This window comes from Hyperoodon ampullatus (assembly GCF_949752795.1).
Source record: "Hyperoodon ampullatus genome assembly, chromosome: 3".
Taxonomy (NCBI): domain Eukaryota; kingdom Metazoa; phylum Chordata; class Mammalia; order Artiodactyla; family Ziphiidae; genus Hyperoodon; species Hyperoodon ampullatus.
In genome coordinates, this window is record NC_136916.1 from 20,756,110 (window position 1) to 20,781,521 (window position 25,412).

Here is a 25,412-nt window from a genome sequence, read left to right on the forward strand (position 1 = left end):
AGTAAGTGCTGCTCCTAGAAGCAGTGGTACAAATAGTCTAGGTCTCCAAGGGCCCCCAGAGGCTCACATGCCCCAACCAGGTGAGGTTTAAAAGCAGGATAATTGAGGGAAGGGCTGCATAACCCGTATGCTGCCCAAGACCCTGTTTCCATTCCAATTCTCCATGTATACAGGACGGGGTCAGTTAGTCAATTACCTCTAGAGTAATTTGTACTTGATTTTTACTACTTGGAGCTGTTACTCAGAGAAACCTAGGGGCCCAGGGGAAATGCTGTGCCGTTCTCCTTATCTCAACTTTCATTTTCAAAGCTCCAGTGAGTTCAGCGGAATGGAAATTGCTACCTTGTATCCCCAGCTGTCCTGGGGAATAAACAGTCTAAACAGCTCAGGGCTTCACAGCCATCCTGACATACTTCCCACCACCTTTCTCTGTACCAACACTCAGACGCTTCTGACGACCACCCAGGTGCTGCCAAAACCCAGAAACAGAATTCTGACCACATAGTTTTGTTTCAGCACTGGGGGCAGAGGTTACATGCAAAAGTTTCTTTAGTTAATGCTAGTGCATAAGTGTTGTCCCTACTTACTTTTGTTGTTGAAAGGAAGTTATACTGATTGGATTTCAGCTCTGACCATCCACTGTTCAGAAGGTTTTATACCAAGTTCTCTATCTAGCTACTATTAAAGTAGAAAGCTAAGGAGAACATTCCTTTACAAATAAGAGGAGGAAGAAAGGGACATTAATATACCTTTAGCAGAGTTCTCAGCTGATAAAAATAGGCGTACAGTATAAGCAGAATAGCTTCTCGTAGGCTGCCTGTATGCAAAACGGTGATTTAAATTTTTATTAAATTTAAATTCCCAATAAATGTGATATTGAATCTAAGATTTTTTCTGATTTTCTCCTTTCCTCCTACGTCTCATCCAGAGGTAGCAAGACGATTGAAGAATGGAAATAGGTCAAGGGCAAAGTGGATAACAAAACCTGTCCAAGAGCTTAGGATGAAGAATGGGGTACCACGTTATGACCAGCAAACCTGGGACCCCAAGAAGTTAGGCTGTCTCACCGAGACACCTACGTATGGGATGTTACAGCTTTTTAATAAAAACTGAAAACAGAGTGCATATCACTAAATACAACTGTCTGATGCATTATTATGAACACAGTGGTTAAGCAGTTTGGGGGCTGATACAATCTCTTTTCAAGACAGTAAATATTTTCTCAAAATCAAACCATGAACTACAATCCTTTTTCTAATCTCCAAATAAGCTCAGGACATTGTTTAGCGATGAAGACTATGAATGTCCGGCTCGAAGCCTTGTTCAGGGAAGCTCCCAGTGGGGAGCCCTCACTGAGACACGCACGCACCCTACATAACAGCTTACTTTCCACTTCACTCTCTCATGAACCATTACAAGGGCGTTTATATACCTGTAATGGGTTCAGGCTAACAGCCTTTCCACTTGGATAAAAACAGTGACTGGAAATGGCTGACACACTAATTCCCTCAGCAGCAGAGGCTTCAGCCCTTCCTAGGTGACAGCACGGAAATCAGAAGGACGTTACACGAGTGGAGTTTCAGAAGCCAGAGTGCTCTCTTTAGACTAGCCGCCAGTCGCCAGTCAGCCGAGCGCCAAGTCTGAGTTTGTGCCTCTGCAAGAGCCGTCCCCACCTTTCCTTTGATGCTTTCCTTTTCACCGTGTCCGCTTCTATTTGTTCTCCTCTGCCCACATCTGTTCTACTTTGTTTTGTGCTACTCTTAGCACCTATGACCAATGTGAGTCATTAAATGGGAGGAGTGGTTAAAGCAAATGTTACATCTCAAACTGGGCCAGAACTTGCCAAGTGAGAAATATATATATATATATACTCTGAAGATTCTAGCCTCTAAACTACCTTGGGGAACACAAGGGTTCAAAAAATAAAACAAGAACTAGATTTAATGAATGTTCTCCTCCTCTGTAAAACATTAGGGCATGCAGTGAGCCTGCCATACTCTCTCAGGGAGCGAAAACGCCCCAGGGAGCCAGAGTCCAGGCTGCTTGAGGAAGGAGACCTTGACAGCTCAGGCCACCAAGGAGCTGGGATGTCCAGTGTCCTGAGAACACCTGCATCTCCTGCACTCTCCACCCACTCGGGCAGCCACTGCAGATCCCAGCATCCCAGCACACCGCAGCACTTCATGTAACCATGAGCTAAACCAGCCACCATCCCTGGGCTCCAGGAGCTGCAATGTCGGGCGTGGCCTGAGCACACCCCTACTGTGAAGGTGTGTGCATTGGTGAGTGTGTTTTTATGTACATCCAGATGCTGAACAATAAGCCCCCAATACAATGTGCTGCCTACACCCAGAGGGTCTGAGTCCTAGTGGACCTGGAAGGGTATGGAGTTTGTGGCAAAGTGTCTGCAGTGTGTTCTGTATCAGGAGTCTCAACTACACTGCAGTCTGTAAACTGCTTCCATCCGGTGAAGCCTGTGGTTCAGACTGGGGGCCCGAAGAGACTCCTGCTGGTCAACTGTGAAAAGTGATTAGTTACAGGGAGTAAAGACCCTTGAGTACAGCATAGAGCACTGCCGACTATATGGGCATTGGAGTTCCCAGATCTTTCCTTTCTCCCAGGTCTTTGCTCTCTTTCTGATGAGATGACTTGACCCAGTCTGCTTACATGGATCCAGACAACCTGGAACCACCACACACATTGAAGGCCCTATCCTGGCATCTAAAATATTGGCCATTACATTTTCCTTCCCATGACTCCTTACTGGCAGTGCACTGTATATTCTAGCTGGGTTTCTTTTGCATACCAAAGCACTTGCTCAGATTGGTCTGTTTGTCAATGAAGACTTTAGCAGAGATAACATTTCCAAAAGGCATGAACATCTGCAGGATGTCCTGGTCTCCAAACTCCTGTGGAAGGTGGTAAATAAAGAGGTTTGCACCCTCTGGACCTAAAGAGGGGGAAAAAAAAAAAATCAGAGTAAGGTATTCTGCACTTATTAGTTCCCAAAGCCTCTTCTTAGGAATGCTTTAACAACAGATGGGCTAAGCACGTGGCTTTCCCTCATACAGAGACGGATACAAGTCCAGTGCTGGTATGTCTTTTAGGACAGGGGTCGTCCTTCACATTTTCCTGACTTCCAAAGAGACACCGGTTAAGAATGGCTTCCTTTTCATCTATAACCTGTGGGTCACATTTGCTTACTGCGCGTGAGCACATATCTTCAGTCTTCCTGGGCGTGAAGGTGGCAGACGAGGGGTAGGGTCGGGGAGGAGAATGCAGGCGTGGGTTTTCCCCACGTGGCCGTGTTTTACAGCACGTAGTATATATTCTCTCTTGGATACAGTGTCCTGTGTATTCTAAGCAAATTGCAGCAATTTAGAAGTAATGAATATAGCAGTAATGCTGCTTGGATTTCTCAATCATTTACCTAATTATCCATCCAGTTCTGATTTGGCAGATCTCTTAACACACAGTCTAATAGTCATCTTTCTTAGAAATGACTGGCAACGAGTCAAGGCAGGAAAAAGTAGGTGCTAGAGTTTCACAACTGTGATGGGAACGACACCACTGGGAATTAGCCTTGCAAATTGAGCGCATGAGGTGCACAAGGTGGTCAGAGACTGAGCGAAGCCTGGTTCTTTGCTCTTCACCACCACTTCCAGAAATACAAGGAACGAGGACAGAGTCAGGGCGATCTGAGCTACACCGGATGGGAGAGCGCTCGTAAGTTCCTTTCCACTTCATTCTCCCATCCCTCTAGCCACCTGCAGAAGAACTAGCTGCAGCTTAAAGGAAGCAGAAAGGAGGGAATCCCAATGAGTACAGCAGGTCATCACCTTCTAATATGTCACAGGTGAGAATGCTTTCCAGGTCAGAGGGGACTTGGGGGAGTTGCAGGTCCTTCCCCAGATGGTTCTGGGGAGGCCCCAGGGCTGGATGCCTCTAGGATGTTCTGGGCACGGTGTCTGGGAGGGAAGGGAGCTCATAAAACTGGTGAAGTAGCCACGCAGCTGGTTCACGGGGCCTTGACTGACTCTCGCAGGAGAGGAACCAGGACTGCCTGCTCCACTGGGAAGCCCCAGGGGCTGGGGGGTGAGTGTCTGTTTGTATGGGCCAAAGAGAAGGAGAACTGGGGTGGAAAGAACTCTGTAAAAATAAAAGGGGTCAACATCTCTGCGAAGAAAAGTCAAACAACACACACACACACACACACACACACACACACACACACACACACAGTCATGAAAAAAGTATTCTAATGAATGGGACTTTTCACAAGGAAATCTTCTTGAGGCAAATTTCTGAAGCCACAGAGATGAAGCATTTCTTTCTTATTTAAGTGTTAACATGGCCACTTTAATTTTCTGTACTGCTCACAATTTCCAGGGGCGTATCCATGTTCCAGTGCAAGAGACACAGTTTGTATTTAAAGGGGCACAATTACAGGGTTAGGTACCCAGATGTTTCTTTGTTTAAAAAAAAAAAGACAACTCTTAAATAGTCAAAACTTAATATGAATAGATGGAAAACCAAAACACTGGAGGTGGGTGTTCTGAGGGCCACTACACGTGTGCATCCCCTGCAGTTTGTCTATCAGGCAGATCTGGTACTGCCCAGACTGGATATGCCTTCTAAATAGAAGGTCCAAATGCACAAATGAGGATTAATGGGGCCCAATTGGAATTGTGAAGTCATCTCACCTCCTGAAGCCTGGGGAGAAAATGCAATTTTAATGCACTATGACAGATTACTGGCTATGCCTGGATAGTCCTGGCCTTCTCGAACGCAGTGCATTCTGAACGTATCCAGGCCAGACGGGACTAAGAAAACGGGAAGAAGGTAAACCCAAGGAGGCTGTCTTTTTCCTCATCACCAAGAAATACTTGGATTTTGCAAACTGCCGAAGTCATTAACACTAAAATTAGAAAAAGGTGACTTGGTATGGAAAACCTCTTAATATTCAGTGAAGGAGGCTACTGCCATAGACAGCAAGGGTAAAGAAACAATTTTTTGAGGGTTCAACCTAGGTATCTTCTTTCCGTCTCCCTTCAGTAAAACCCTGCTGACCAACCACACATTCCTCAGACCTCTAGTATACGTGACTAAGTTGCTAGAGCTCGTTCAGTTGTATCATTGGTCCCAGTTGGCTGCGTGTTCATGTTCATATTTCTCACAGGGCACCTGATGTAGCAGAAAGCACTGGGGGTGTCTGTGTCAGACCGCCAGTTGGGATCTGGAGGCTCTACCTAATGCTGTGTGTGTGACATGCCTCCTGCAAACAGAGGGAGATGGGAAGGGTGTGAAAGAGCTCAGAGGATATTCAGGAATGGCAGGAAACGTGGTCAGCTTGCCTGAATTTAGATCTGTAGGGATGCCATAACCCTTCAGAAGATTTAGCTGGGGAAAATATTAAAACCATTTCTTTACAAGGCCAGACTGGTTCACTTTCCAGTCGGAAAATATATACCAGGGTACACGACTAAATACATCAAATTGACTCAACTCTCTTGATTAAAGAACAGAACTAAGGAGTAGAAAATCTAAGACTCTGTTTAGTAGTGGAATTCATCATGGGGTCCTTCCTTTGCTTCTCAGTATGACCTGCCTTTTAAATTATGTTTTAGTTAAGCTAATGTTAAGACAGTTTAAATTTCTTGAGCACAGGTTAACAGGGTGAGAAGAAGGTGATCAGAAGAGACATATGAGAAGATGGAAGATGATTTAAAAAGACCTGAACAAACCTGAAACACCATCAAGCACTAACCCATGCTGCTGGTAGCCCACATACCTAAATATAAATAACCTGGAGCAGGCAGTATTTATCTTGAACTATTTTACATTAATCCCAGAGGATTAATTATTGCACAAGCAGTGCCTAAAATTTAAGGCATAGAAATTTAGGGCAGTGAGCTGGTGTGAAGCAACTTCCAGGCCCGGACTTTCTCCTTAAGCTACTGACTTTCGAGTCTGCTGGTGACAGATGTTGTCTCAGTGACCCAGGTTATATAAACCATATAACCTGTGAGGCCCTGCTGGGTGAGGGAGAAGTGACCAACACTCTCTAAGACGCAAGTGGGGGAACTGGCTTTTACGGTCTCTCCTGAGGACACGGTTATCTGACAGGATCCCTCCTACCACCCTCATTTGTCACCATGGTAGTCAGACCTCAGACACAGGGACCTCAATACAGGCTTTCCTTTGGGAAGCCGAGGTATTTATGACATGGGGTCTCCACACGCCTGGGGAAGACGCAGCTGTCTGAACAGTTGTGCAAGTTAAAAAAAAAAATCAACAATAACAGTCACAGCTGAGAGGAAAGAGAAAGTTGAAAGAATGAAACTCAGATTTTCAACTATCTTCCTTTTTTTTTTTTTGCGGTACGCAGGCCTCTCACTGTTGTGGCCTCTCCGGTTGCAGAGCACAGGCTCTGGACGCGCAGGCTCAGCGGCCATGGCTCACGGGCCCAGCCGCTCCGCGGCATGTGGGATCTTCCCGGACCGGGGCACGAACCCGCGTCCCCTGCATCGGCAGGCGGACTCTCAACCACTGCGCCACCAGGGAAGCCCTATCTTCCATTTTTAATGCTGTTACATATAAACAGAAAAATATTTTTCTTTAAAAAAACAAAAACGTGGGCTTCCCTGGTGGCGCAGTGGTTGAGAGTCCGCCTGCCGATGCAGGGGACGCGGGTTCGTGCCCCGGTCCGGGAAGATCCCACATGCCGCGGAGCGGCTGGGCCCGTGAGCCATGGCCGCTGAGCCTGCGCGTCCAGAGCCTGTGCTCTGCAACCGGAGAGGCCACAACAGTGAGAGGCCTGCGTACCGCCAAAAGAAAAAAACAAAACAAAAACACATGAGTATCTTTAAAGCTGTGTCCCTTTTACAATTCCCAACTTAAAAAGAAAAACCCTTCTATTTCTTATAGGACACCATGTTTAAAGTCAAAATATTCAGACAAAAACCAGTCTGGAACTATGGGGTGAGGATATAGGAGAAGGGAAAGAAATTTTAAAAACATCTTCAGCAGTACTTCCCTATTCTAACGTCTTTTCTTGTGTTCAAAACAAGTCAGAAAGAGAATAAATATCACAGTGCAGATTCTGCTTTAAAAGCAATTTCAATCAAGGAGGAAGGAGCCAAAAGGAGGAAAGAAAGAGCCAAGCCCTCCCTATTCGGGCCAGCTCATTAACTGCTTTATAATTAGCTTTCATTTATTCTTAGCATTCACTTCCTGATGTTTATTTTGCCTTACCGGCAGAGAAGCAAGGCAATCAATCACTTATTTGCTTCCCCAGAAGACCCCTGATTAAACCGAGACTGAGTCAAACCTAAGAGTGGATTTTTTCATTAACCTGGAAACCATCGCGGACTAAGAAGGTGAGCTCCACCATCACGGGGGACGTGGACTGCAGGAAAGCTGGGCCGAGCCCACAGGGGGCTGCATCGACCCACCTCTTCCTCTAGCAAGGAGTTTGTATGGGAGGGGAGAAATGAGAGGTGGCCCTGCTGATTCGGGAGAGGGTGCTCCCCGCAATTTTTTGATGGCAGCAATCACTAGGTAATGGCGTATGGCGCACAGAGGGTGAGGACTCCACCTGAACAGGGAGAGGAACAGTAAAGCTAAATACGACAGGAAAGAAGACTGAAAGGGCCTGTCGGATTTCTTTACGAAAATCCAAACGGAACATGAGTAGGAGAAATAAAACAACTGCTTTCTCTCAGGACAGTGGCTCGGTGGAAGTTCCTTGGAGCTCTGCTCTGGGGGCGAACGCTGCCCTCCGGCCCGGGCCCAGACACATACCTTCCTTCTGGCTGCCGGCCGCGCTCTGCTGCTGCAGCAGGCTCTGGCTGTACAGCGTGGGCAGCGCCGCGGCCGCGTACTGCTGGATCCCTGAGTAGGCCTGGGTGAGGGCGTCCATGGTGCCCGCCGTGCCATTCGTCAAGCCCGTGGCGCCAAGTCCTCCATTCAGAGCCGCCATACCTGAGAGCATTTGAGCAACTTTACAAAAAACCCAACAATAGAGAAGAGAAACAGCACTTTTCATTAGTGCTTTCCAAAGGAAGTTAGAGAATCATTTGACACAAGTACGACAGCAAGTGCATGCAGCGAGCACACCAATTACACCAACAGGAACTTACAGACAAAACCATGAAGTGACAAATTGTAATAACGGCAGGCACACAGACGACCACCGCAAGCCCCTGAGCAACGGTAAGCCTCACTCCCTAGGCCAGTGACGGAATTCACCGAGGCACTACAGAACCAGTGCATCTGAGCTCCAGCAGCACTGCTGGTAAGGACCGGGGTTCTCTTTCTGAAGTAGAAGCCTTCTGCCGCTTAGAGCTTGAGAGCATGTAAAAAACCACTAGTGGCAGAGGCCTGCGACATCTGTGCACTTGAGCCACTTACTGGGCTCTCTGAGGAGCCGTGGGATGGCCCCAGGGTTCGAGGGGGAAGGACAGGATTGAAACTCTCCCTTAAGCTATCTGATGAGATGGCAGAGAGCACGAGCTCTGTACTCAATAAACCAGTGAATCACCAGTTCCACTGACCGGCTTCCTCAGCAGCTGAAGGATGCTGTCAGGGACGAGGACCTTAGGGAGAGCCTCGCTGACGAAGAATTAAAGGTGCAGGAAAAATGCGGCTCCCTCCCCTCGGTGTAGCTAACTGAAGCTGCTTGTTCAGTATGAAAGGCTAGAAACGGGATGGGGCTGTTCTCAGCAGCAAACAGACGCACACACAGACACACACACACAAGACACACATGCCTGAATATAAATCAGTGCCCGTGGAACTGGGGTTTCCACCAATGAGAGCACCCCATGCCATGTTTTTCAGTCAACTGAAGTGACCCCGTGTCTGAAAAGCTGGATCTTGGCTATTAACCCATGTGAACTGGATGACGGCCAGCACACTTTTTTGACTTTTTTCCTTGTCTCCTGGCTGCCCTTTTGCTCTATTATGGTTGTTGACTGTGTCACTTTTTCCCTGAATATGACTCAAAACAAGTAATACTTTATAGAGTGTGAACTTTTCTATAAACTCAGGAAATGGAAGAGGTGACATCATAATTGCCTTGAGTTCCCTTTATGATGAAGACTTTTTTTTTTTTTAAAGATCTGTTTATGGGAAGAACTTAGTGAAAACATTAGTGAAAATCTTGAAGGAATTAGGGCTATTGATTAAGGATGTTAAAATAGCAAAGGTGGTTAATTGAAAAAAAATTGTAAGTCTAATGAGAATAGAGGACAACTAAGAGAAGGATGCTTAGAAATTATAGAGGAATCAAATACCAGAATCACCTCGACATTCCCCTGCCATCCACAGGACACAGGGCAGGGGGCAGTGTGCTACTTACTCCATCATGCTTCTGTTCTTCTGACACCTTCCTCTCTTAGATTAAAAGGACTACACACAAGATAGGATAGAGGGATCTCATGGAGCCTCAGGTCTGGTGTTCTCCCTGGGGGGCTTGAGGGGACAGAAATGGGCCTTGGATGACGTTTGGGGTGGGGCTGGAGTGTCAAGGAAAGCCTGGGGGCCATGAACGTGGAAAGCCAGCTTCCTGCAAAGGAAAGTGATTTCAAGCAGTTCTGGCCGATACCAACTAAGCTCAAAAGGTGATGGCCAGCAGAGGTCCTGCTGACGTTGCTTGAAGTTTCTTATTATCAAGGAGTCTGTTCTAATTTTTTCTGAGGTGTGTGTTTACCACGGCCAAGGTAGACCAGGTGACTGATTACCAGGCAGAATCTTAAAAACCATCAAAGGAAGATTTCAACTTTTGAGAGTTATTCCTATCAATGATCTAATGTCATTCTGTATTAAATAGTCATTATACTGAAGATAACATTTGTCAGTTCAGCTGCTGGTACTTGATTCCATCTAAACACTTCGGACAATCGAAACAGAGGTTTGAAGAAGGTTAGCTGAATAAAATGCTTCCCCTTAAAAGAACAGGGCTTTCTTCGAAAAGGCCAAATGGACTGGCAAACCTCAACGAGGGAGGGAAGGTCTTTGCAAATAGTCTAGCAGTGAAGTTAGTGCGCGTCCAGACTACCGCGTGCTTTAACTGAACTGCTCTCCCAGGTCCTCCCTGATGGAGACTATCGAGTAAACCTGTGAAAATGACCTAGAAGGACCCACCCATAAAGATGAGCATGAACATCTGGCGTGGCCAGCATGAAGATGATGCTGAAAAAAAGAGTTGGAGGCGCAGTGCCACAAGCCAACTACAGTTATCTGCACACCCTTCGGCCAGGCTTTATACCAAATAAAGAAAGGGCAAAAGTGAGGAATGTATTAATATATTCTCATAGATTTGTATCTATTTGCTGGGATAAATTTTCTTTGGTATAGATGGGATATATCCTTCTAAGCTACAAGCTGATAATGAGAACTCAGGTCTAAGAAATGTCTAAAATTAGGGTAGATGAATATGAATATATACAATTAGTGGCACTTGTACTCATGCCTGTGTTAATAATATGGTCACAAGTGTCTGTGACTTTGTATGTGCTTGTATATGTACCTAACTACATGTATCTTTATATATTCCAATAATACAGATTAAAACAGTAATTTCACAAGGCATACCAAGGGTGACAAGCCACCGCAACACTATGCCCAAAGCATTGCATCTTTTCTCTCCTTTACATAATTCCATAAACACTACTCACCAGGCATTTGTGGCTGGTGATATGCAGATAATCATAACTTTAAACACTATATGGTAAGCCATTTGGAAGAATTAGCTCATTTAAAAAAAGGAAAAATAAGGATGTCACTTGACATACATTTAAGCACAAAATCAGATACAGATTCCTGGGTGGATATAACTGCAAAAAATATTTTCTTCATCTTCGTTCAGCTATTAGTATATGAAACCTGCCTGGAGAACCCTCAACTGATCCAGAAGGGAAAGCTCTGCTAGTGAATTGCCCACATTGCTTCCTTCTGATCTTGCTGATTTCCGCTTTTAAGCTTTACAGCGCTGTCCTTTTTTAGTCCCACCTTCTATGAGTGTATAAGGAAACCAAGGGTATGAAGCTCAAACAGTCTGGTTCAGCTACTTGTCTACCATCCGGAGCTTTATCTTGTGGGGAGCTGAGAGGCCCTCTGGCAGGGAAGGCAGTCAAATTCTCCCAGGATGAGTTTGGGAATTAACTGGATTCCATCTACCTATTTTTGTCCATGGCTCCTTTGTCCATGGAAAAGAGGTGGCTTTACTCAGAAAACCAGAAAACTCTCCTTATGGTAGCAAGTAATGGCTCCTGGGTGGAGTGGGGGAGGAAACGGTGATGATATGGAAGCTGTGGCCAACTATTTGTCAAGCTGCCTCTGTCCAGGTAACCGTTTGTTGACTACCTTCTCATCCAGTAGGACAGGTAGCATCATCATGTCTGTTAAGGAAGAACGGTCTGAAAGAGGACACTCTATATTAGAAGGTTTTCTCTCGGTATTTGAGAAAGCAAATCTTAGCTCCAAGCTGGTGCCGGGATTGTTAAACAGCTCTGACAGTAATTTACCCAATCAGAAGGAATGTATTTTTCTTTGTGCATGACTTTTGGTTTGATTAAACATTTTTCTGGTTCATACTGTCTAGTAGGGGTTATTTGAAACTAGAAACAGTCTTAATTTCCCATGACCTATATGTACTTACATTAACCCAATGGCAAAGAATTTAAAAAACAAAACAACTGAAGGCTGTTTTTCTTGCCAGGAGCAGAACTGGAGTGACACAGGTCCCACACAGGGACTACTCACGGTCTCTCTGCCATTCCACACAGTTCCTCTCCAGTCGCTCATGATAACGAGGGGAAAATCCCCGCAAAGGACAACAGAACAGGATGGAGAGAGGCGAGACCACACAGACAACACACAGCAGTCATGAGCACGTGCTGAGGAGGACAGCCATTCCCACTGGCCTGTTACTGTGCAGACCAAGGACAGGCAGGCGATCAAATCAAATTCCTTGTTTTAGGGGAACTAGGTCCTGGGGCAAGAGAAGCAGCATGAAGGGATGTGTGCAAACACACGTCTGCAACCGAGGGGAAGGACAAGTGAGTTGGAGCGTCTGCAGAACAAGGTCAGAAACAGGAGGCAAGGCCATGAGGGCTGCTGGCAGGAGGGCAGCTGGAGGCAGCTTCACTGGAGTAAAACATTCTGCTGTCACGCGGCCACCACTTCATTCAACACGTGCTTGCTAATCAACAGCTATCTGGTCGGGAAGGAAAGAAATCTTTTTCTTGTCTGCTCTTTTTGGCCTCTGGTCAGATAAAACTCAGTCCAAGGTTATGACTGCTTTCCCCAAAGCATCGGAATAAAAGGATTTAATAAAACCTGAACACATTTCCTACCTCTAAATGTATGACTTATCCTCTCATCTGGATTATAAAAGTTAGTCTTCATTTGGATGAGTTCTAGGTGCTTCTTTACCAAACAAATTGCAAGGTATTCTTTTGGGATTTGAAAATATAGAATTATTGGGTTTTTTTTTTTTTTTTTTTTTTTTTGCTTTTAAAAAAGCTGTACTGCTTGATCACCCTTTAAAAACTGTACCCTTAGTCAATCATGGTTTAAAATAAGGCAACTTGCCAAGGACCCTTTTCTTAATGCCTAAAATGGGCAGAGGCTGGGTTGCCCGGTAGCTAATCAGGTCCCTGAGTCAGGCTGTCATGGTCCTTCTGGATGTGGCTATTCTCAGGCATGGGGTAGGGGTGCGGGCCCAAGCTGAGCGAAAGGCAACTGAGGTGTCCCTTCTGTGGACTGAGGACCTTCCCCAATTGGAGGGGCCAAGGCTAAGCTCGAGCCTCAGATGTGACTCATCCTCTGGCCGGGCACTATTCTCCCCATAGATCTAGAATGCCGGAAATGGGTAGGCTGTGTAGACAGAACTCAGAGTGCTTTGGTGAGTCTGTATATTTCAGAGCTAAGTAATTCTGTAAGCAATTTGCCTCACTCTGCTTCAACCTGCGTTAGTGGAATGGGGCCTTCAGGAGATGCACTGCTGTAGGGTGACCCCTGACTCCGGGGTCTTGATAAAGACTCCAGACGGTACCTGCGGGGGTGGCTCCTCGCAGGAGCCACCTGCTTTCCAAGGCCTCATTTCTCCTCCTGTATAATCGCCATGAACCTTTGGGTTTTAGAGCTGGAGGGGACCCTTAAGATCATCTGATCCAGAACTTTCAATTTTCAGATGGGACCCTGAAGTCCAGTTGGGGGCAGTGATTGGCCTCAGACTCCTGCAGGTGACTGGGAGCTGGCCCCATGCGTCCTGATTTCTAGCCCACTGATTTTTCTTTTATAACACACTTCCTCCTCTCAGATGAAGGGAACCAAACTAGAACCAAACCAAAGCCCTCAAAACCTGCAGATACCTGTCAACCACAGAGACCTATGGCTAAATACACAGTCTACACGTTACAAAAGACTTGGGGTGGTGAGGGTGGGGTATTTCTGGAGACAAAACAGAGGTAGGCAGCGTACGCCTGTCAAAACACGTGCTTCTGCTCCTCCATCCCAAGCTTTAGCTCTCCCTGTGACGTAACATTTTAGGTCGTCTCTGGCTGACCACTGTCTGTGGGGAATCTGGGGGGAGGCTGTCCACCAGAGCAGCAGATGCTCACTGCGATGGTACCTGCTAGTGCATTAATGTTGTTCAGTCCGACAGTGGCCCCTGCCAGTCCTTGCAGAGTCCCGAGAGAGGTCAGAGAATTCATGGCCGCACCAGCAGTGGAGTTGGGGGTTGAAGCAGCCACTGCAAAACAAAAGACAGACAGGGAACCGGGGAGAGAAAGCACAGGATGAGTGAAAGCCAGCTGGCCCGGGAAGTAGTCTGTCCCCATCACAGCAGACGGAGCCGGGGAGCCTTCAACCATGGGCAGTCTGGGAGTTGGGCTTAGGTTTTGGTGTGAAAGACATGGGGTTGTCCTTGTGGCAACTGTGACACTGAGATCTGGTGAAAAAAAAGCATCACAGCTCTGTTGCGCCAGCCAGCGAACATGTGCATTGCTGGTTAGTAGGGGACAGTCCACGATAGGAAGCCCGTCTGCCTGGGTGGTGGGTCCTTCACCAGCCGCACCTTGGAAGCCTCTGAACCAATGACCCGCACAAAAAAGGGGGAGGGAAGGGGCAGTAAAATGGCGTTTCTTGGCTTTCATGTTGCTTATGCTTCAGACTTGGCATTTTCTCAATGAAGCTTAAAAAAAAAAAAAATTCCTGGGTTTGACAGACGACTTCAGGACCCAGGTAGTGGTGCTTATAGAAGAGGAGAGTGATACGAGATAAAACCATTTTGGTCCGAGCTCTCCTTCCCCTCCCCCCTTTAAATAACCGCTTTATTGGGATATAATTCATGTCATAAAATTGACTCCTTGAAAGTATACAATCTACTGATTTCAGTATAGTCACAGAGTTGTACAGCCAGCACCACTAAGTTTGTAACATCTTTATGACCCTCTAAAGAAACCCACACTCATTAGCACTCATTCTACATTCTCTCCTCTCCCTTGACACTGCCAACCACTGACCTACTTTCCGTCTCTGTGGATTTGCTTAGTCTGGATATCTCACATAAATGGAATCATAAAATATGTGATCTTTTGCACCTGGCTTCTTTCACTTAGCAAAATGTTTTCAAGGTTATCCACGTTGTAGCACGTGTCAGTACTTTATCCCTTTTTATTGCTGAATCATATTCCATTCTGTGGAAACACTCCACTTTGTTTATTCATTCATCAGTTGTGGACATTTTGATTGTTTCCACTTTGGGGCTATTATGGATAATGCTGCTGTGAACATCTGTACACAAGTTTCTGGGCAGACATATGTCTTCAGTTCTCTTGAGGACATACTTAGGAGTGGGACTGCTGGGTCATATGATAAATCTATGTTTACCATTTTGAGGAAATACTAAAATGTTCTCCAAAGTTGCTGTCCTCCCTAATCCCTTTTACACTTACAATGTAAATAACATTTCAGGTATCTTACATTTGTATAGCTTGATAGTCTGCTGACTTTTTTCACATATATTATCTCACTTTATCCCAGTGATAGACATAAAAGCTAAGGGAAACTCTGACCACTGCTAAAAGTGGCGCTTGGTCCACTTCTAGCTGTGGAATCATTGTGAGCATGTGAACTTCCTTCCTTCTAGGATGGCCGAGAACTTCAGTCCATCCTGCTGGAATGTTCCTGCCCAGATGGAGCGCATTCCTGCTGTGCCTTCAGAAACCACACAGTATTGCTTGCAATGCACCTTGCTTGGGATTCCTTCTGGGTGAGGCTAGATCAAATGTCTGAAAAATGAATTCCCCACCTTGTCACATTTCTGCCCATGTATGGCATTAACTTCTGACTCATAATGTGTATGTATTTTCTTTCTCGTTTTAAAATAAAATTATACATAATCAAGTCAATGTTTCTATAGTCCTTTTGTGTTATGAAACTTTTCAAGTACACACAAAAGAAGAGACGATAGTGACAAATTCCTTCAAGCTCATATCCAGATTCTAGAATATTTGAGAACCACCCTACTTCCATCTTATCCCTACATACTTCAGTATGCAACTCTAAAAATTGAGGACATTTTCTTTTAAAACCCCAAACCACTTTTCTCTTTCCTCTTGAATCAGTTTTATTAAGGTTATAGCTTTCTAGGAATCTGTATATTTCACTGAAGTTTTCAAATTTATATTGGTATAAAATTACTCATAATTTCTTCTTAATAAATTTAAAAAATCAGGAGCATTTACATTTAAGTCCCATTTCTTTGTCTGCTTGATCTGTCGGTTACTGAGGGAAGCACGTGAAAATCCTCCACTATGGTGATGCCAATTACTCCATGCAAATATGTAAATTTGGGGGAATACCTCTTGAAGCTACTTTACAACTTCCACAGATGTTTGTAGATCATTGTATCTTCTGTTGAAATAAACTTTTTGTGGTGATCTCTTCATTTCTAGTTTTACCTTGATGTCTGTTTTATATGATGTTAAAAAAAAGCAGCACCAGCCCTTCTTTTGTTATTTGCATGGTATATCTTCTGCCATGTTTTTATTTTTGTTTGTTTATATTTTAGCTCTATCTCTTATAATCAATATATAAACAGGTTTTCAAAAACAGAATACAGCCTAATAATTTGATAGTCTTCCAGCAGAACTATTTAAATTTTGTGGTATACGTCCTGCCTATATTACATTTTTTCTCTTCTTTCTTGCCTACCTTTAGGATTACTTGTTGGTTTTTTCCACATTCCATTTTCCCCCTCTACCACTGGATGTAATATTTAATATTTGGAGGTAATATTTTTTTTGGAGGTAATATTTAATATTTCTATTTTTTTATGTATTACCATAAAAATGTTAAGTCACACATAACTTACAAGAATCAAAGTTAACATTATCTTTATTCTTTGCCAGAACATTTTCTAGAATGTTTCTCCATTCGTGTATATGCTTAGGACAATTTCTAGAGACTTTAAGTGGTTGATTTTTTAAATAATTTTCACCAGTTATGGGTCTTTCACTGGGAAAAAGTCCACAGATATCCTCATACTGCCATTCTAGAAGTTCTTCCCTGGTGTCACCTAAAACTGTGTGAAAACTCTTCAGGCCTTTATTACTGGCTTAGAATCAGAACATGCCTTAGGGATAGTTTTTACCCCTTACTCACAGGCACAACAGTCTGTTAAGAGCTATCACATGTAGACTGACGTCAAACAGAAGTGTATTTCTCTATGGGAAAGCGGGGTGGGGGGACTTCAATTTCTGGCAGTTAGGTGGTCTAGGTTACTAGAGAGACTCTCCCAATGAAAAAAACTAAAATGCTTAATAAGATATTTTAAAACATATTTTTAAATTGCATCAATAACTGACCATTTAGTAAGAAATACTCAGAAATCAATGATGTAAGTGAAAGAGAAGTAAGTAGAGCATTGAAGGTAGCTTTCCCCTTAAGGGCATTTGGTGAACCAGATAAATTTGAGCTTCAGTTCTCAAAGCTTCCCAGTACGCAAGAAATACAAGAAAGCCTAGGGCCCACCTGAGGTAAAGCATCTAAGAAGAGACTTCCCCACCAATAAGTCTGGAACACTAAAAGGCTAAACAGTCAGTGAACAAGATATACTCTCACTTCAGAAACTGTAAGGAAAACTGCCTGTCTCAAAACTTAGTGTGGAGTATGGCAAGGGGAATTTCCCTCTGATAATATATAACCAACTAGCCCTCACATCAGTATGCAAACCAACTTTATCTGACTGGTCAAAATTGCTCAAGCCAGCAATTTAAAGTGGTCCCTAGCTTGTACTGTCTTCCAGCACCCTGCAGAATCAACTATAAGTCAACCATGAAAAGGCCCATTTTCAGCAAAGAATTCTCAGAAATAAGGTTCCAAGATAGTTAAGCTCACAAGAAAAAAAAATCACAAGTACCAAGAGTAAGAAGCAGCAGAGACAGAGTTAGACAGACACCATATTTAGATCCACCAAAACTTCAGATATTGGAATTATTAGCAAACAATAGAATGGAGGTACATTTAACATGTCTGCACAATTTTAAAAGGGTGGGGGCCCTCCCTGGTGGTGCAGTGGTTGAGAGTCCGCCTGCCGATGCAAGGGACACGGGTTTGTGCCCCGGTCTGGGAAGATCCCACATGCCGCGGAGCGGCTGGGCCCGTGAGCCATGGCCGCTGAGCCTGCGCGTCCAGAGCCTGTGCTCCGCAACGGGAGAGGCCACAACAGTGAGAGGCCCGCGTACCACAAAAAAAAAAAAAAGGGTAGAAAATGAAAAAAAAAAAGATTATAAGAAATGACCAAGTATACTGATAAAATTATTAAATAAAAGTCTTAGAAGTGAAAAAACAAACAAAATATAAAATACAATGGATGCACAGGTTTAACAGGGTATTAGATACAGTCACAGAATCTGGTGAGCTGGAAGACAGACCTGAGGAGATTATACATAACTGAGAAAGAAAAGATAACAGATTAAGGGACATGGACTAGTCTAACATATGTCTAGCTGAAGTTCCTGAAGGAAAAGGGAGAACAGGGAAAAGGCAATATGTAAAGAGTTAATGACTGAGAATTTTCCAGAACTGATACAAGATCCTCTCCCACATCCACATGTTCAAAGGTCCCAGTGAATTTCAATCAGGAAAAATGAAAATAAATACATAATTAGATGCACCACAGCAAAAAATGCAGAACATCAAAGAAAAGAAGATTTAAAAAACAACCAGAGGGCTTCCCTGGTGGCGCAGTGGTTGAGAGTCTGCCTGCCGATGCAGGGGACACGGGTTCGTGCCCCGGTCCGGGAAGATCCCACGTGCTGTGGAGCGGCTGGGCCCGTGAGCCATGGCCGCTGGGCCTGCGCGTCTGGAGCCTGTGCTCCGCAATGGGAGAGGCCACAGCAGTGAGAGGCCCGCGTACCGCAAAAAAACAAAAAAACAAAAAAAACAACCAGATAGGAAAAAAAAACCTCAAAAGACCACAATTAGACATCTCAGTACCTGACATCTAAACAGTAATAATGTAAGCAAGTTAGTAAAAGGTGCTGAGATAAATTAACCACCAAGCTAGAATATCCAGCAAAAATGTATTTCATAAACTAGGACAAAATAAAGAAGTACTTTTCACACAAAAGCTAAGAGACTTTTTCACCATTAGACCCTCACTAACTGAAGTTCTACTGAATATACTTCAAACTAAAGGAGAAATGATCCCAGATGAAAGAAGGAGGAATAATAAGGATGTGGTAAATATATGGGCATACCTAAATAAATGCTATATAAAATAGCAATGGACTGAAATTCAAACCAAACCAAACCAAGTTAGAGCTAAAATACACAACAACATGAATACACCACCCATGGGTTGCGGGGCAGGGGAGCTTTTTTGAGTTAAAGTATCGTAAGATCCTTGAAAGAAAAAGAAATTTCTTGCTTGCTTTTTTATTTTTTGGCTGTGTCAGGTCTTAGTTGGGGCACACGGGATCTTGTGCAGTGGCATGGGCTTCTCTCTTGTTGTGGTGCATGGGCTCCATAGATGCCACGTATGGGCTTAGCTGCCCCGCGCCTGTGGGAACTTAGTTCCCTGACCAGGGCTCGAACCCGCATCCCCTGCATAGGAAGGTGGGTTCTTAACCACTGGACCACCAGGTTAGTCCCAAGAAATTTCTTTCTCAAGAAAACTGACTAGGGCTTCCCTGGTGGCGCAGTGGTTGAGAGTCCGCCTGCCGATGAAGGGAACACGGGTTCGTGCCCCGGTCCAGGAAGATCCCACGTGCTGCAGAGTGGCTGGGCCCGTGAGCCATGGCCGCTGAGCCTGTGCGTCCGGAGGCTGTGTTCCACAACGGGAGAGGTCACAACAGTGAGCGGCCCACGTACCGCAAAAAAAAAAAAAAAAAAAAAGAAAACTGACTAAATCTCAGTAGGAAGAGCAGGAGTTTGTGACATTTGAGCCACAACCAGCAGGTTGTGCTATCCCCTCTCCTCCTCTCCCCCAAGCTCAGCGTAATGGAAGCTCTACCCCAGGAGGTTGTGGTCAAGAAGATGGGGGCTCTTTTTAGCTCCCAAACTATAGCGATGGTTTCTCCTAGGGAGGGGTAGACCACTGGCCTTTCTAACCATCCTTCTTCCCTGGCCCTGTTTTGCAGAAACTCTACTGCAGGTCAAGAAGTGTTGAGTCCTTTCCTCAAACCAGCCTGTACTCAGAGGGTGGAAGCTCAACTCCAGGCACAGCACTCAGAGAATACTGGGCCCAATTACCCTCATCCCATCTTGCTTCTGGGGGGAGGTTCTATGCCCAGAGAAGCAAGCTGAGAAGAGCAGGTGCTACTGCCCTGCTGCATCACCCCTCTTGTAGGCCAGGGGTTGCTTGAAGCAAAGCAGGTTGCTGTCCCTGCCCTCAGCTCCAGGGCAGTGGCAAAGAGGGTCTGCCCACAGAGAGAGAGAGAGAGAGAGAGAGAGAGAGAGAGAGAGAGGTCACAAGAACAGAGAGCTCCATAACCTAACCTAAGAGGAATGAATTTATTTGGAACACAGTGCGAGGAAGTTCAAGCCTAAGGCACCATGGAAAACAATAGATATTTTGGTGGTGGGCCATTAAGAGGAACAAAATGGTAGACCGCCCAGAAGTTTAACAGAGAAAACCAGAGAAACAGAGAGATAAGAAGAGTGTTCCTGGGGTCACAGCAAGCTTCAAGGAATGGCCTTGAAGACTTTCCGTATGGAGGGGCCTGACTTTAACAGAATCAGACTGTGGTGGCCATTTATGCCCAGGGTCAAAAATAACAGATTAAACAACTAGAAATTAATGGAGGCTGGGTGGGATAGCAATTGAAACAGACCAGCCAGAAACTGAACAGGCAATCCGGCAGAAAGGCATTCAAAGAGAGCCATTTGGAAGAATTATGCCACTTAAAAAAGGAAATATAAGAATGTCACTCACAGCTTGAGGCTGTGTTCTCTAAGGAGTGCCATCAGAAGCACATTGTAGGGGAATAAACTTCACGTGCTAAGTCACTAAGCAAATGAGCAAACAAGAAGCAGCTGGGTTTGGTGGGGGAGAGCAGGGAGGATCAGTGTCCAGAATAAAATGTCTAGTTGTTCACAAATTATGAGATGTGCAAAGAAATGAGAAAGTGTGATCCACACAGGAAAGAAAGCAGGCAACAGAAACAGTCTGAGACGGCCCAGACACTGTTCTTAGCAGACAAAGACATCAAAGCAGCCACTATAAATATGTTCAAAGAATGAAAGGAAACCAGATCTGTCTACACTGTCTATAGGAGACACGTTTTAGATTCAAAGCCACAAACAGGTTGAAAGTAAAAGGGTGGAAAAGTATATACCAGGCAAACAGCAACCGTAGAGCTGGACTGGTTAGACTAGAATGAGACAGCATAGACTTGACAATCATTTTAGAGAGAAAGAAAACTGGGTCAACTGCTTGCATTGCAAAGGACCTTAATACACTTTCATGAAAATCTGTGTCTTTGGTAGCTCATGAAAGAATTCCAGGGCCAGTGTGCAGTGACTGGCAGAAAACCCTTATTTTATTCAGGGCTCTGTTTTTCTTTACCTCCCTAAGACTCTTCATTCAGATCTAAGAAAAGGGAAAGGAATGGAAAAGACCAGGGTGAGGAGATGACATATTCCTCCAACAGCACGGGAAATGAACGTGAAGCAACCTGTGGAGGCATGGAGGAGAGTAAACTGAGTACCTGGGTCAGCATGCTCTCTGGCACTCATCTGAGAAGCACGTACAAGCTACTGTTGTCATCAGAAAGGCCCCCAGACCCGGGTGCCATTCGCAGCAACGATGGAGAAGGGTGGGTACCCGCGCCCTCAGGTCACTAATCTGGAGAAGGTCGCTTATCAGTAGGGACGCCACCACGTTCCTAGAAGCCTCACGTGACCTGTCAGCATGCTGATGTGGGGTATTCCTCATAGCTACTGGAGACCCGACACCTACGACAGGGCCTTATCACCTCAGTCTCTGTAACGTGAACTTTTCAGGCTCGTTTACCACACAGACCTCATGAGTCTCTAATCCTCTGACCACCCCTTGGCGGGAGTCGCCCTGTATCTAAACGGTGGTGGCAGGAGAGGGATCACGAAGGTTAGCATGGGCATCCTGAGGAAGAACAGATAAAGTGTATTAGCTTGGCCCGGCAGGTGCTGAGAAATGAGGCTACGGCTGTAAACAACACACTCACAATTTCATTGTTCTCTTTTAAGAGCAGAAAACTGGAGGCAAAGTGGGGCTATAGTTAAGACTGAGTGCTTTGCAGCACTATTTACAACAGCCAGGACATGAAAGCAACTAAACGTCCATCGACAGATGAACGGATAAAGAAGAGGCGGTATATAGATAGAACGGAGTATTACTCAGCCATAAAAAAGAACAAAATGATGCCATTTGCAGCAACATGGGTGGACCTAGAGATTATCCTACTAAGTGAAGTAAGTTACACAGAGAAAGACAAATATCATATGATATCACTTATATGTGGAATCTAAAAAAATGATACAAATGAACTTTTTTACAAAACAGAAACAGACTCACAGACATAGAAAACAAACTTATGGTTACCAAAGGGGATAGTGGGGCAGGGGAGATAAATTAGGAGTTTGGGATTAACATATACACACTACTACACATAAAATAGATAGTCGATAAGGACCTACTACATAGCACAGGCAACTCTACTCGATATTCTGTAGTAACCCATATGAGAAAAGAATCTGAAAAAGAGTGGATATATGTGTATGTATAACTGAATCACTTTGCTGTACACCTGAAACTAACACAACATTGTAAATCAACTACACTCCAATAAAGAAAAAAAAAAGACACAGTATGCAAGTGAGAGGTCCCTTTATGTCTTGCTTTTCTATTTATTTAAAACCCAGGCAGAGTGGCTAGAGTGCACTGTAGTTTTCTGACCTCTTGTTGTGCTGTTCTTGGATGGTCCCAGTAGAGTGATGGGGAGAGGGTGAAAATAGGAGGGAGAGGAATCAAACATGAGATTAATTGAACTAAGTACCTTGCCTTAAAATGAGAAGACTCCACGTGCTCCAGTGCTTTGGACAATACAATGAAAATTCAGCCCAGTTTGAGTCTAAATTGGAAAAGATACCTTGACTATGTATCTAGCTGCCTTTAAGAACCTTCTGAGTTCTAGCAAACAATCTGTTTAAAGCAAAAGGAAAAGTCAAATTTGTCATACAGCCAATCTCAATCAAATACCTCAAAGCCAAATATTCAAGAGACACACGATAGAGAAAAGCCCCTAGACGCAAAAGACAGAGACACATTAAATGCCACCAACACGCATATCTTCCTATTTCTGTGCTGGCAGACTGGCAGGACGCTGCCTTGGGTAACTGCATTCTGCCCACCTAAAATTCCCTTCCGTCTCCACTGAGAACTGTATCCTTCGCCTTCTCAGTTAAACTGTTTACAAGACGCCAAAGGAACACTGGTAAATGAATGTTGGCTCAGCTTTGCCCACAGCACCTCCTTCAGTCGAAGGCTGCCCCACGCAAAGGAGAGGCCGCACAACAAGGCCGAGAGGAAGGCGGGTGGGAAGCAGAGCCACCTCAGCTCCCGGGCAGCGAGGACAGGCCCTGTCACACGCCATGTTCCACGCCTGCTGTACCACCAGCTCAAGACCACCAAGCAGCCCAAAGAGGTTCTGAGCAGCTAGCCAGCCAGGAAGTGAAATGGCCAAGCAACACACCAGAGCCATGTGTCTATGACCTCACATGGAAATGCAGTTCTGTGCCTTTGGATGAAAAAACTGCAGGAGGAGGGGCTTCCCTGGTGGTGCAGTGGTTAAGAATCCGCCTGCTAGTGCAGGGGACACGGGTTCGAGCCCTGGTCCAGGAAGATCCCACATGCCGTGGAGCAACTAAGCCCGCAAGCCACAACTACTGAAGCCCATGCGCCTAGAGCCCGTGCTCTGCAGCAGGAGAAGCCACTGCACTGAGAAGCCTGCGCACCGCAATGAAGAGTAGCCCCTGCTCACCGCAACTAGAGAAAGCCCGCACGCAGCAACGAAGACCCAACGCAGTCATAAAAAACAAAACAAAACAAAACAAAAAACTGCGGGAGGGGGAGAGTGGGGTGCTGGAGAGGGAGGGGGAGACTGGCGGTGAGGAAGTACATCTCTGCCTGTTACGGAATCACTTTGTTCATGTGACCAGGTCAGTTCACTGACGGAAAGACTCCAAGCTCAGGGATCCCCAAACACCCATCCTAATCTAAGTGATGAGATGGGTGCTTTCTTCTCAGAGCCAGGGGGTGCCTTGCTGAATGATGTGTCTAGAAGAGCTTCTTGACTCAGGTCAAACTGCAGATCACAGATGGAGGGCCCAGGTCATCTGGTCCCTTGCTATGCTGGGAGACAGAGCGGGCAGAGGGAGAGAGGGTGAGAGAGGGAGAGAGGGAGAGAGGGAGGAGGGAGAGGGAGGGGGAGGAGGGGGAGGGGGAAAGGGAGGGGTAGAAAGAGGGGGAGAGGGAGGGAAGGGGGAGGGGAGGGGGAGGGGGAGAGGGGGAGGAGGGGGGAGGAGGGAGAGGGAGGGGAGAAGGGGGAGGGGGAAAGGGAGGGGGTAGAAAGAGGGGGAGAGGGAGGGGAGGGGGAGGGGGAGGGGGAGAGGGAGGGAGGGGGAGGAGGGAGAGGGAGGGGAGAAGGGGGAGGGGAAAGGGAGGGGGTAGAAAGAGGGGGAGAGGGAGGGAAGGGGGAGGGGAGGGGGAGGGGGAGGGGGAGAGGGGGAGGGGGAGAGGGGGAGGAGGGAGGGGGAGGAGGGAGAGGGAGGGGAGAAGGGGGAGGGGAAAGGGAGGGGTAGAAAGAGGGGGAGAGGGAGGGAAGGGGGAGGGAAGGGGGAGAGGGGGAGGGAGAGAAGGCAGGAAGGAAAAGGAAGGAAGGAAGGAAGGGAAGGAGGAACCAGTGCTAGAAGAGCCCCCAGAAGAACGTCTGTTCAGCACAGAGCTGAGAATTGGACTCACTCATATCCTCAGCCCAAGGATTTGTTTCTTACATCAGTAAGTCCTTCACACATACTCTCTCATTTCCGGTTGGTCCTCCCAGGAAACGCACGCACTGGCTGGGGACGAGGAGGAGGAAGCGGAGGGGTGTGCGTGGTGCACACGGTGCGGAGGTACAGGACGGGACGCTCTGCAGCTGTGTGGCCCATCGGGGGGGGGGGGCCAAACAGCAAGACACACACAGCTGTGCGAGAAGGGCTGTTTGGAAAACTTTCTTAAACCAGTATAACAAGCAAGCCTAATCTTACCTGAATTTAAAAAAGATGTTCCATTTGTTTTCTTTTTATGTTTATTTGTGCCAGAGATAAAAGCTTATTCTCTTTTTCTCAGCTTTCCAGAGAGAAAGGACCTTTGCTTCACTTCCCAGGAAAGCGTCCCCTGGTCTCTGCTTCTCCCAGCCCCCAGCGGCCTTGATTTCCCTTCTGGGGACAAGGGTGACTCATCTGACTGCACAGACTCGGGAGGCCCTGATGTCCTCCGGGCCAGAGTCGGGGACCCTGAATTGAAATACGAGACCAACAGGTGCCTGAGAAAGGCCTTCCCACTCTCTGTTCTCTTTTTGTTCTAACTTCTGCATGACTGGGTAGGTAAACTAAGTTTGTTTTGGTCTCAGGGCAATGTTCAGAGAGGGAGGTAAGAACCACTACCTCGTTCTCTAAGGTGGGCAGGATCTACTGTCCCCTAAAGAGGTCCGTGCCCTAATTTCAGGAACCTGGGAACATGTCAGGTTACATGACCCAGAGGAATTAAAAGTTGTGATTCGGCTAACCTTGAGATGGGGAGATGTTCCTGGATTATCTGCGTGGGGCCCATGTAAACACAAGGGTTCTTATCGGGGGCTGGAAAGAGAACCAGAGAG

General features: G+C 45.9%; 1 protein-coding gene across 16 annotated transcripts in view; it reads right to left on the reverse strand.

Annotated features, from left to right (window-relative positions):
- Window positions 1-25,412, reverse strand: part of CELF2 (CUGBP Elav-like family member 2) — a gene marked incomplete at its 5' end in the record, with an annotated part of 523,117 nt that overhangs the window by 640 nt on the left and 497,065 nt on the right. For 3 of the 16 annotated variants that reach the window (XM_079700758.1, XM_079700757.1, XM_079700754.1), the window contains 3 exons: window positions 2,807-2,950; window positions 7,804-7,983; window positions 13,610-13,759. In XM_079700758.1, the coding sequence (XP_079556884.1) occupies window positions 2,807-2,950; window positions 7,804-7,983; window positions 13,610-13,759 (474 nt within the window). Of the gene's footprint in view, window positions 1-2,806; window positions 2,951-7,803; window positions 8,002-13,609; window positions 13,760-25,412 lie in introns of all 16 variants that reach the window. The other 13 variants (XM_079700765.1, XM_079700763.1, XM_079700761.1 and 10 more) reach the window with 7 other exon arrangements.